This window comes from Equus przewalskii, chromosome 4 (assembly GCF_037783145.1).
Source record: "Equus przewalskii isolate Varuska chromosome 4, EquPr2, whole genome shotgun sequence".
Taxonomy (NCBI): Eukaryota; Metazoa; Chordata; class Mammalia; order Perissodactyla; family Equidae; genus Equus; species Equus przewalskii.
This window is the reverse complement of record NC_091834.1, coordinates 32,204,820-32,218,627: the sequence shown is the minus strand read 5'-3', so window position 1 is coordinate 32,218,627 and position 13,808 is coordinate 32,204,820. Positions and strand designations below refer to the sequence as shown.

Below are 13,808 nucleotides of genomic sequence, written 5' to 3'. Positions count from 1 at the left end.
TACTCTCTTCCCGTGTGTTTGTGTGTGTGTGTTGGGGAAGGGCGGGGGATGGGTATTTTGAGGCACCTTGGCAGGGATACAACCAAATATCTTCTAGTCTTTTGGCAGGATGATGATATGTTTCAGCCTAGTTACTCGTGTCCATAAAACTTCACATTTCCTCCAGATGCAGATAAACTTACACAGGCACAGGACAGGCATAACAACTGAGCCATGTGCTTGCCATGTGCAAAACTCCAGCATATTTCAAACAGTTACAGTTTAAAAGCCATGGCACTCCCCCTGAACAACATTCGGTCCAACTTCTATGGAGAACAAAGAAGGACTAAAAATAAACCCCAAGAGAAAATGGTTGAAAAAATAGGGCTCCCTTAGAAGGCATTTGGTTTTCTTTAGAACAATGGAAATTTCATACTGGCATAATCAAGACTCACCTGAACCAAGCAAACACATCTTCAGTCTATGGCTTACTAAAACAACTGCTACCAGAGATGTAACTGAAAATGGTAAATTGAAGCGCTTTAATTTAAATATTTACATTCCATTTGCTCTGCTATTATGATTATTTGTTTCCATAGAGAAGGTAGACTCTAGTTGACAATAGCATGAATTCTGGCACTAGTCCGCCTGGCTTCAAATTCTTGGGCAAGTTAGCTAAACTTTCTGTGCCTCAGTTTCTTCATCTGCAAAATGAGGATAACAATGGTACTACTGGGGCACTAAATGACTTGGCACGCATTAAACATTTATCAGACTAGTGCCTGGTACAGAGTAAGTACCATACAAGTGCTCACTATTTTTCCAACTGTTGCTATATTCTACTCTTACTATTCCTCAGTCTAGTTACCAGTATGGATCCCATCAGGATATCAATACAATTCAAAGACGAGGAGACTGCATAAAACAGGAAATCCATGATGGTAAAATGAGCACCAATGGAGGCATAAAAATTATTTACAAAAATACAAAATTTTGAGGATGATATAAAACAGAAGCAAAGCAAGTCATTATATTTTTTTAATTCCATTAAGGTGAGTGTTTTATTAGCTGGAGAGAACATGCCACCAATAGCCTTAGGGAGCAAAATGAGTTTGGCTTTGTAAAGAGAAGAGGTAAACTCTTCCAAGTGACTAGCATTAAACCGCCAGCAGCAGTTTTTGTTCCTCAGATAAGACAGTCCTGGAGACTGAGTTACTAGATAGCAAATGAAAGCATAGTCTTTCCACAGGACAGCAGCACATGGTAATTATCAAGCAATGAAACCAGCTCACTAGGACTCCCACACACCAACCATCAAATATACGGTTCTTCCAGCTATACTTTCATTCAGGATTTAAAATACTTCTGCGAGGATATCATGGCTCTTGCACTAGTAACAGAGAAAATTAATGAGTCCTCCTTCTGATATAATTCACTATTTGAAAATGAAAGTATTTAAAAATGGGCAGCAGCTCAAACCCACAGGACCCAAAGGACAAGGTTTCCTGCGTTGGCCCTATTTGCAATTAAAGAATCATCTCTAAATCAGAAGATCCTGGAACTGAATCCCACCACCATCCCCGAAATTCAATAATTTCTTTTTAAATTACCAGAAGATTAACCCTACTTATACATTTATTTCTTAGAAATAATTCTTGTAGGCTCTTGTAGGATCTTTATATTCTGAGGTTTAAAAAAAAATCATTTATGTCAGCAATTAGGGACTAATGAAGTCATTAAATATAATAAAATTTAGCTACAGCTAATAACTAAATATTCACATAGAAGGAAAATACATTGATCAATGTTTTAAAATCATTTTAATTTTGTTACTAGTCAAATTGATGTTAAGTCATAGCTAAACTGTTTCAGAGAATGGATTTGAGAAGAAATTTCTCGAAGTCATCTAATTTTAAAATGTGTGTATTTGTGGTTAACTAGGTTTTTATAAGCGTAAAAAGATATCACATCTGTAGCTATGACATCTGAAATTTTCACTTCTGACAAAGAGAACCTGTGTGAGGTACCTGCACGTCCACACACCAACCTGTAACACCTGTACCTGAAGTTTTCCTTCATCCTGCCCCAGAGGCTCTGCTCTGAGTTTAGGCTCAGTGGTAAGGGTCCTTAACCCAAATCTCCCAGAAAGTACAGAAAGAAGAACACAGATCTAACGAAAGAGATAGTTGCATTTGCCAAACATTCCTATCATTCATTGCTTCATTAATTGTTTGTGATCATTTTAATCAATTCTATTTACACACAATCAGTTAAAGAATCTGTGCTCTCTAAGGGACAAAATAGAGCTCAAAACCACTTCAGTTTATGGTATATGAACTTTATCTCAATAAGGCTGTTTCAAAAAAAATTTCAGTTACCATGGTGGCAGGGGCCTCCTCAAAGAACCAAGTAAGGGTCTTTGATTGAGAGTTCACCCCTCAGCTGGCCTTAAAATGCACATCACTGAGTATCTTTATTGGATAGAGGCCTCCCCTTCTCCATCTCCACAGAGCCAGGGAAAATGCCTGAAACTTCAATTTGAAATTAAGAGTGACAAAACTAAGAGCTTAGGTGACAACTTCAATAAATAGATCTGTTTAAAAAAAAAAAGTCCTTTCTAAAAGCACCTTCCCAGGCCATGTGACAATTACTGTCTGATGACTAAGTATTATTCCCTTATCCAAGAGGCTCTGGAAAAGCTACCGTAGTGAGAATTCAAGATAGAAAGCGTGTTTCTCAAATGTAAGGGCAATTGTAAGAAAGGCATATTGGAAGAGAAATGCTGTTGCTGAGCTGTTCTAAAAAAAAAGGCAAATGAGATTTTTTAAAGCCTTTGTACAGATTACTTGGCAACAGTGGCTGTTGCTTACATTTCATCCCAAAGACAGTCTCAAAAACAAAAACATAACCTAAAAGCTATTGGGAAAAAACACAAGTCTCCACTTCAGAAGATTCATCATTAGTGCAACAGCATGGATGGTCTTACACTAATGCACACAGCAAAATTTACTGCACACCAAGGCCCGGGTTTTGTTTTCTTCTTAATCGCTTACTCTTCTTGCTTCTATAGAAACAACCAAGACTCTGGATGGTAATGCAGTTTTGAGAATCAATACGGAAACTTGATAACTGGGATAAGCAAAAGCAGATTAACCCTTTTGTTCATCTTTTCTGCTGGAATAAATATATCGACAATTTGGTGGTTTAATAGCTATTTTTGTGATCCTCACGGCCAAAAAAGAAAAAGTTCAAGCATTTATGTACTCTTCAATTATATGCAATGCATTTGAGACAAATCTATGTTTCATAAAAGGATGTGGTCAGTAAAGGTCTTGTCATTTAAAAAAAAAGTAAAAGCAGTGGAATGCAGTCACTAAACTATAACCTACATTTTAAATAAACTAAGTCCTGTCACTAATGACAAACTGAGAACATTTTTTACTTAAGGAAGGATATTTTATAGCACAATATTTTATAGCACCATACAATTATTTGTGGGTTTTTTTGCAAACAAAAATCTTAAAAGATATGTTAAGAAACATTATTTCTTTAACATATTGTGCATCTTTTGAAGCATTCAAGTGTTACAAATTATGTTCCTCATGGAGAAATCTAGAAAACAAGATAGGAGAAAGTTTGAATACAAGTCAGCATCACGAGCAATTTTCTATGATGCTGTTCAGGTTTATAGAAACTACTGTCCTGACATATTTAAAATTTTCTAAGTGATTCCTTATTGCTGCCCTCCACTAGTATTTTCTTCCTGTTGTTGACACATTCATCGTGGAAAACAAAAAAGATTAAGGCAGGATAAAAAAGGTATTTCTTTTTTAAGAAAGAAGAAATGAGTTGGAAATCTGACTTAGAAAAATTAGTGGCAAAGGAACCTAGAGACTCTGCTTGCAGCACAGGTGCCTGCTGGGAGATGGCACCGCGCTAAGCTAGAAATCTTTCATGGATCTCCAGCCCCAAGGAGGGAAGATGGATGTGAACAGCAGGAGAAAACCTATTTTGTAGAAAAACTCAGGCTTTCTCCTTACTTCTATACCAACTTCCCTGGTAATCTGTTTCCAGAAATGACAGTGGCCATTTCAGTCTGCCTAAAAAATACTTTTTAATGAAAATTACATGACTATTCCATCAGAGTAAAAGGTTCCCTAAAGTCACAATAACCTCTTCCACCCTTAAGTAGACACTTTCTCCTCGGACACCTGCTCCCCAACATACAGCACTCTCTCCAATTCCTTTACCCATTTCCAGACTTCAACCTTGACCCATGCTCCTTTGCTTTCTTATCCATCTTCTTACTGCCACTATGGACATAATTAAGATTTTGAGACAATGGTCCTTGAGTGCACTCAATTCAATTAAGTGATAGGTCGTAACCAGTTAATTGCCAGTCAATACTGTATAATGAGTGTCTCTGTACATACCCATCCTTAAGGATTAGGATCTCGATCCAAGGACAAGTTGAGAATGCTCACGTACAGTAGTTTAGAAATAATTTGAGCTAATAAAAAAGATACTCAGCAGCTATTACTTTTGATTTTACCATAAGAGACCAAATAATTTAACCAAAAAATACTATCATAACTATTGATACTGATGACTGGTCATGATCTTTAATTGGTAATAAATATAATAAACCATATTTCTACCAAGATGTCTATTTTTCCTTTTTGACCCCGAAGAAATCTGCCCCCTCCCTCATCTACACATATTCCTGGCATATATAAAGTTTTTACCATTCCTCTCCTACTGTTCTAAAACTCCTGCTATGACTGTTTTCCAGAGATGTGAAAAATAAAATAGGCTTTGTACTGGAGTGTGTCTTTACCTTTGGCCCAAGGCAACTGATGTTACAGAAAAACTACCCAGACGCATAAGCAAATGTGAGAGAAATACCCAAAGGGTCTTTCAGTTTAAGGATTAGACTATGAAGTATTAATTGTTAAGTACCTCCAAAATGAATTAGATTTGTACATAATAAGTCTAAATAAAATACATTTCAATTTTTATGGCTATCCTATTTTACATAATATAGAATATATGATAGATGATATGGTGTAAGAGTCAGAGCTGGAGTTAGATAACCCGTATTCAAATTGCAGTTCTAGCACTCCTTACTGTTACTTCCAGCAAGTTATGTAACCTCTCCCATGCCTCAGTTTCCTGTAAAGTGGGATAACAGTTACATTTATAATCACAGGTTATTTTGAGGATTGAATATACATAAATTTGTGTGCCTATCACATTATAAGCAATAAATGTTAGCAAGTACTATTATTAATATTATAATACTAACTAGAGCTATAACTGGAAACGTCAATTAACCAGAATATTGGCAGCTTTCAGCTTCAACACAAAAAGCTAGCTAACAAAACAGCAAACTGGATGGTTTAGACTAATTTGCTGCTACTTCATCAATTTCAGTCTCCTTTGTCTTACAAATCCAGAGCCATAGTTCTCCACCATCAAAATAAAAAGATTTTGTCCCTGAAGTATTCTGATTAGTTGAGGCTTTATGTTAAAATTCTTTTTAAAGTTCACATCAAACAGATAAAAGTTCTCCCTAAACTAAGGGGCCAATTTAGAATTTAATTTTTAAATGAATTGAAAATAAATGTAAATGAAAGATCAGATTAACATGTCTTATTAAAGGAACAAAAAATAGCTATCACTTTTTTATGGTTAAAACCTTTATCTTTGTAACCTTTGAAAAAACGGTTTTAATAGAACTTTAAAACCAGGATTATGCACCTATCTGATCAGGATAAAACTGCCTTCGATGAGACATACAATGTCTTGCAGATAATACAAATCATTATCTTAAGGAAAGATCACTAAAATGTGTTTCATTTTACTCTAAATATAACATTGCAATCAAGAGCAAAAACCAGATTGTGAAAAACTGTGAAGGATAAGCATCTGGTTTCTTCAATAAATAAATTGCAAGGGAGAATAAAAAGAGAATAATGAGAAGAAACCAATGGATTAAAAGAGACCTTTTAAAATTTATTTTTTTAAAAAAAGAAAAAGGCAAAACTAAACTACAGGGATACATGCGTGGGTGATAAACTATAAACAAAAGTAAGGAAAAGATAACCACAAAGTCAGGATAGTGTTTGAGGAGGGAGGGCGTGGGTCTAGGAAGTAGCTCACGGAAGGGCTGGCTGAGCTGTGCTTCTTGAACTGGACAGTGGTTATACAGTGCTCACCTTCGGTAACTTCTGTGTCAGTGTTACATTTTACAATTAAAACGCTTTTAAAAATAAAATTACAAAATTTCACCAAAGCAGCTAGTACGTATTTTTTCATGCAAGTATATTCCTTTTCCCACGTTCATACTCTCAACCTTAAATCAAATGCATTGCCTCTGAAGTTTCACAAATGAAAGTTCCGTGACACCTGAGTAGAGCCATTTACTAGACTGGCTTCTAGCCATTGTTTAAATCTGGCGTGGTGATTTTAATTTTGCATCCTCAAGATCAAATATGACCACGTTTGTGCCAAAGGACAAAAAATGTTCTTACATACAGAGTTTTACTTTGATTTCATATACCCTTTCATTTACTTCAGTCCCAAGAGAAAAGCTAATTTAAAAAATATTCAGGGGCCGGCCCAGCAGCGCAGCGTTTAAGTTTGCACGTTTCGCTTTGGCAGCCCAGGGTTCGCCAGTTCAGATCCCAGGTGCGGACATGGCACCGCTTGGCAAGCCATGCTGTGGTAGGCATCCCACAAATAAAGTAGAGGAAGATGGGCACGGATGTTAGCTCAGGGCTAGTCTTCCTCAGCAAAAAGAGGAGGATTGGCAACAGATGTTAGCTCAGGGCTAATCTTCCTCAAAAAAAAAAAATTCATAGGGCTCTTAGGGAAAGTGTTATGGGCTGAACTGTATTCTTTCTAAATTCATATGTTGAATTCCTAACCCTCAGTACCTCAGAATGTAACTGTATTTGGAGACAGTCTAAAGAGGTAATTAAGTTAAAATGAGGACATTATGGTAGGCCCTAATCCAATGACAATGCCCTTCTAAAACGAAATTAGGGCCTAGATAAATACAGAGGGAGACGATGTGAAGACACAGGGAGAAGACTGCCATCCACAAGCCAAAGAGAGAGGCCTCAGAAGAAACCAACCTGGAAGACCCCTTGATCTTGAACTTCTAGCTTCCTGAATTGTGACAAAATAAGTATCTGTTGTTTAAGCCGCCCTGTCTGTGATAGTTTGTTATGGCAATCCTAGCAAACTAATATAGAAGGTAAAAGAGAAGCAAAAATGTTTAAGGTTTTTTTTTAAGGTAGTAGAGGGAAGGAAAAGTATGCAGTATTACAACAGTACAATTTTATTTGATTCATAATGTATAGTGAAAAGAAAAGCTTAAGAAAATTCTGAGTCATAAGGAAGGAAAGGAGAACTTAACAGACTCCATGTGGAAAGAAATACCTCCCAAAGAGCTAAGCACAGAAGGCAAGACACAGGGAACCAGCAGGAAAATAACTGGCTACTGACTGAATTGAAGGGGCAGGATTCAATGTTTTCAGTGTGGTTTCTGGAAAAATCTCAGGGGAGAATTCTGAGTTAAATTTTATAAATGGACTAGAAACAAATGGAGGTGATGGATGAGATCAAGCGGTTTTCTTAAAGAGAGAAAGGTCCTCTGGCCCTAGGGTTTGAATGAAGTTTAGATTTATCATCTCTCTACTTTGAGAGGCTTAGGGGTTAGGCAAACCATCATCAAAGAAAATGCAATTCTCAGGTTGGAAAATCAGCAGAGATTGTGCGGTAAAGTCAGTGTTAGCTATACCCGGGGAGCCTAATGATCTCAGAGTGGAGTACACTTTGTTGATTTAGTGCAAGTTTCCTGAAAAGGGATGTCACTGTAAAGATGGTAGATAGTTGTTTGCTGGATCTTACCACCTTCCATGCTCATATTTGCATTTCATTGTTCCACTGACAGACCTAAACAGAAACAGATAGTGGACTGCCTGTTTCCTTTCGTCTTTAATCTAACACACATTGCATTCAGAAAAGCATCATACAAAATAGAGAAGTGAAGCCAAATATACAAGGATGAGAATAAAAGGAGACTGGAGATTCTAAATCTAGGTAATTTTTTTTTCCAACTATAAGCAAAATGGCTCCATTCTCCTATGTCATACCTAGAAGAATCCCATATCTGTTCCTGCGGTAAGGCAATGATATAAATCAATCAACCATTCAATTAGTTTTAACAAATTTAGAATAACTTTCTGGAGGGACTGGCATAATTAGTATATCAAGATCACTTGTAAAAATTAACAGATTTTCTTTTAAGTCTTTCCAGTTAGAGAAATATAGATGTATAAAAATGTATTTATTAAAGAAATACCCCAACGTCTGTAATTTGCTTTAAAATACCACACACACACATACACACATAGATAGAGAGAAGAGATTGTCAACATGTTTATAACTGTTGATGCTGGGTAATGGTTATGTGGGAGTTCACTGTAGTACTCTTTTTACTTCTGTATACAGTATGTTTGAAATTTTCCCGAATAAATAGTTTTCATTATTTTAGTTAACATACAATTGAAAAACCCAATTCCCTTCATGTTGTCACTTGACTAGGAAATGTAATTTATTTTGGTTACTGGTAACAGAGTTTAATTTGAATAAAAAGCTTTATTACAGTAATATATTTAAATTGAAAGCAGTGAATATAGACTTTAAGGAAAATAACTTGAGAAAAAGTTTACAATATGATACAATGTTTAGTTTTAAAAAGCAAGACACAATACTGTAGATATATACGATACCAATTATGTAAAAAGTGAAAATATAAACATATGCACAGGACAGAAAAACACTAGAAGGAAACACAATAAAATGAAAATAAAGTTTACCTCTCAGTGATGAGTTTATGCATGACTTTTCCTTTTTTGATATATTTTTCTCTACTTACAAGTTCTCTAAAATGAGTACGTGTAAAACTTATAATCAAAAAAGGAAGCAAATACATATAAATGGCATTATAATTCTGAGAAGGCAGAACAGATTGCACACTTTTCAGAAGAAAATAAACACTTAGCTAAAAACTCACAGTATTGTACATCGGGCCTAAAGAAACCATTACGCAGGGTCTGGTCTCATACGCCCTCAAATTACATCATCAGTAGACTGGAAAAAATATGCACAGTCTTATGCCTGTAATTGGAAGAAGCTTTTATTTGTGTGGAATCTTTTCAGAGCTTACCTGACAAGAACCAGTATCCTGAGATTTCTGTCTCTAGGGATTTAAAACTCCCTGAGACTTCCCTTTAGACCTAATAAGTTTATAATTTTTCCAGAGGAAGTCTTTCCCAATTGAATGCAAAGTTGTGCACCGATCTTGGACCCAAGATTTCACCTCTTGGTTCTCAGTGCTAACCTTAAAGACAAATTTCAGAAATTATTCCCTGTGACATCATCTAGAAGAGAACTACTTGCAGCTAGCTATACTAATCTCACAAAATGTAACTCCAATGGGGTGGGCCCCGTGGCCCAGTGGTTAAGTTCGTGCACTCTGCTGCAGGCAGCCCAGTGTTTTGTCGGTTCGAATCCTGGGCACAGACATGGCACCACTCATCGAGTCACGCTGAGGCAGCGTCCCACATGCCACAACTAGAAGGACCTACAACTAAGAATATACAACTATGTAGCAGGGGGCTTTGGGGAGAAAAAGGAAAAACATAAAATCTTAAAAAAAAAAAATGTAACTCCAACAATTCCTATAGGACACCAAGTATTCTTTTTCTTTAACTGAAGGGGTTTCTTTTTTTCACAAGTGGGTGATACACTTTCTTGATGAATTCTGAAATACAGAACCCCAAAACTGTACATTAGAAGGATCACTGAAAATTAAAATCATAATCAGTACTGAAAAGATTCTCAAAAGATTTCCCCAAGAAGGAGGAAAATTTTACTTACTTTAACTTCCACAGTCTTCCCTCCATATTCGATGTGTCTCTCTATGTATCCAGAGGACAGCAAATCACTGCAACAAAAGAAATGATGAGTAAAGAGGACCTTGAAAATGTAAGTCATTTGAAAATGGCCATCATTTATACATACCAGCTTTAATGATTCTTTACTCCAGATTTTAAAACAAAAACAAAACTTTATAGATCTCTCTTTCTCTCTCTCTCTCTCTCTCTCTCTCTCTCTCTCTCCACACACACACACACACACACACACACACACACACAACCTAGTACTTCTAAAAGGATACAAGGTTAAAATGAAGAAATCACCCATCATTCCATTGCTTAGCAGAGCTGATTCCACTGATCAGGTTCAGCAATTCTAGGCAACTACCATGAGCAACCATTATTTTTAAGACATTTTATTCTTCCTTTTTTACTTTGGCCTTTTATCAAATAGGTTTGATTTGCTACCATACCTTACCATTTTGAATGTGCTATGTGTGATATTTTATCTAACAAAATACTAGCTTCCATCGCACCAAAAAATTAAAAACTGGTAAAGAAACTTAGAAGAAACTAAAGAAATATACCTTCATCATTTTATTTTATTTTTTTGGTGAGGAAGATTGGCCCCGAGCTAACATCTATTGCTAACCTTCATCTTCTTGCTTGAGGAAAATTGTCGCTGAGCTAACACCTGTGCCAATCTTTCTCTATTTTGTGAGTGGGATGCCACCACGGCATGGCTTGATAAAAGGTGTGTAGGTCCACACCCGGATCCAAACTGGAGAACCCAGGGCTGCCAAAGCAGAGAGTACAAACTTAACAACTATGCCACGAGGCCGGCCCCTATCTTCAGCATTTTAAAACAATCTCTTTTGAAATCTCTCCTGAACAACAACCTTCTTGTATAATTTTTAAATGTTTACATCATCTTAAATATGCTTCTGTTTAATTCCATAAATGTGAAAAAAATTTCCCCTTTCATGGAGGTACCTCAAGACACAACTTCCTCAAAAAGTCTTAAAGTCTTTAAATTTTTAAAGTACTAAAATATAAATAAAATTAACATTAATAAAAATAATACAAGAAACTGTAAATTTCTAAATCTACTACGCTATTAAGAGACATTCAGCCAACCAAAAAAACTTTTTCCTAGTGTTCTGAAGGTCACCAAGCCAAAATTGTCCCAATCATTAAAAACGTGAATTTCTGAGCACACAGGCCTACCATGATAAGCACCATGCCTACAGTTGCTTGAAATGTAAACAGAATGATCAAACAAACGTTACAGTCCTGCAGGGCCCATAATCAGTTTCCTATAGTATCTGATGCTTACATTACCACTTAGGAAACCTATAATCATAGTCTAAGTCCTTGTTTCATTTATCTTTGGAATATATTTTCCTATCGACTTTATGGGGGAACCAGCTATGATGCTCTAAGCTGCAAGTTGCAGAAAACACAACTAAAAGCGGCTTAAAATCAGGACATTTATATCCTATTTCTTATTAGAAATTCTAGGGCAGGTGTCATGTGAATCTGCTTTTGCAAATCTTCAATTCCTGTAGATGAATAAATTTGAAGTTTATAAAATATAGGCAAACACTTTTAAGATGTTTTAAGTATAGACACACAGCTAGAAAGCAAAATTTTATTAGACATGGGCAGAATGCATAGGATGTGTAAATTACAAGTAAGAAGATCATGTACGTGTTCCACATTGATAGAAAGGGATGGATGACCAAAAGATACCTAATATTCATGAGGCACCTGGGTAACAAATGTCCACGACATAATAAACATACAAGAGACACTAAAATATCCAGGATACAGTACACATAAGCCCTTGATATTTACGAGGTCTTAATCCAACCACCTATTGGTGACACCCAGGGTGTCTCAACTTCCACACTACTGACATTTCAGGCCAGATAATTCTTTGTCTTGGGGAGCGTCTTATGCATTGCAGCATGTTTAGCAGCACCCCTGACCTCTACCTACTAGATGCCAGCAACATCACACACATACAGACACACCAGTCATGACAATCAAAAATGTCTCCAGACATTTCACTGGGGGGTAAAATCACCCTGATTAAGAATCCCTGCTGACACCCATTCCTGCCCTATGTTTTCTCAGACAAAACAGACAAATAGAATTCATGACTGTTCATCAAGCTAATTCGCAGGGTACCACTCCTGACCAAGCATAGTTGTCCCTGTGACTCTCAGATACAGCAAGTGGCTGTCATTAGCTCAGGCTACCTTCCATCCATGAGGCTTGCCCAAACCTCAGCTCTGGTCCTTGTAATCACACCATCAGCAGGGAAGGTAGAGGCAGCAGAAAGAGAAGCAGGACATATGAACACTGTGTACTCCAGGATTAGCTGGAATGTCCTTCCACTGCACTTGCACCCTATCCTAAGTGTGCTAACCTACCCATTTCTTTCCTCTTGCTTTAAATTTAAACTTTAAACTGATTTAGCAAACCATGTGATTTGAAGATTTTAATTTGGTCTGTGGGGGCTTGCTGTTCCCTTACTTCTGGGATAGCTTGCCTGGTGGTATACTTGTAGGCAACCACTGGATCAAAGAAATTTTCTATCCAACAACAGGGCAGTTCCAGCACCATTAATGAAACCAGGAGTAGGTTCATGCCTCCGCTCTGCCATCAGAATGGTGGGTGGCCTATTCTCTTAACTGGCACCTCTCATGACCCTAACATGGCTGCCGCAATTCTAAGCATCCCATGCAGATAAAAATATCCCAAGGTAAAAAAGCCTTCTATTTCTTTAAGAGTCAGTAAACTTTTCACGAAAAGCCCCTAGCATTCATCTTCCCAAGTATGTTTTGCCAGAATTACATTACCGGTCACACCAAAGCCAATCCTTTCACAGAGACCTTTGTCTTTGAACAGTCAAGGTTCTCCTCCCCCGTGGCCTCCCATGGACATAACTACTCACAAAGAATTGAACAATATTAGGGGGAAGGAGAGTGATAGAGAGAATAGCTGTTGTACAGCCAACTGATAGTTGTTGTTTTGTCATGGGTGTGTCACATATTACACAAATTTCCAAAGGCTTCTAACAAAATAGTGAAGCTGCATAGTAAAAATCTGCCTCAAGCAAAACTTGTCATTGCTCTACCATCCATACCTACCCTGTTATCCAAAGCCATGCCTCAAACAGGAGAGGCACTAGCCAGATGTTGGCAAAAGACTGTCCCCTAACCTTGCTATCAGTCTCAAACAACTTCCTCAGAAGTGGGAGAGAAAAATTACCATACACAGGTAGTGTTTATTAGCAGAGCCAGCCAGGCTCCCTCTCTTGGGAATCTGAACTACTAAAGTGAGAAAAAATCAACCAGCCGATGAAGGAAAGAGAAACAGAAAGTCAAAAATAAGCAGACACTTGAGAGAAACTGAGTTGCGCCAGTGGTGAATACCAGAGTGAAAGCCTCAAGTCTCTGCTGCTTAAGAGCCCATCCCTGAGGCTGGATATCTGTGGGATCCTTTCTCCATCTCTGCCACATGAGTCAACCCCCACCAGAACTTTTGAGTCTTCCAGGTTTTCAAATTTCAAGGGAATATTTTCCTTTGAATTATAAAATCTAGGAATTACAAGAGTATGAGTCACCACAGGAATGTAATTACAACAGAGAAAACTCAGCTCAGGAATTATCAGCTATTTCAATCAAGCCTCTTTACCTACAAGTATTGCTGGAAAGAGCTCAATGTAATTTAAACAAAAAACAGCCCATGCAATTTGGTTTTTTTTGTTTGTGGTATTGTAGAAGTCTGCTAAGTATTGTTATTTTAATTATTAGGCTGAAAAACCTTCTATCTAAAATGTCACTTTTTCCTCTACTAAAGCATGAAATC

General features: G+C 37.1%; 1 protein-coding gene across 28 annotated transcripts in view; it reads right to left on the bottom strand.

The window, feature by feature from the left end:
• The window catches only part of ADAM22 (ADAM metallopeptidase domain 22), a 247,036-nt gene that overhangs the window by 106,314 nt on the left and 126,914 nt on the right, over positions 1 to 13,808 (bottom strand). For all 28 annotated transcript variants that reach the window (XM_070617414.1, XM_070617391.1, XM_070617393.1 and 25 more), the window contains exon 4: positions 9,931 to 9,997. In XM_070617414.1, coding sequence (XP_070473515.1) covers positions 9,931 to 9,997 — 67 coding nt within the window. The remainder of the gene's footprint in view (positions 1 to 9,930; positions 9,998 to 13,808) is intronic.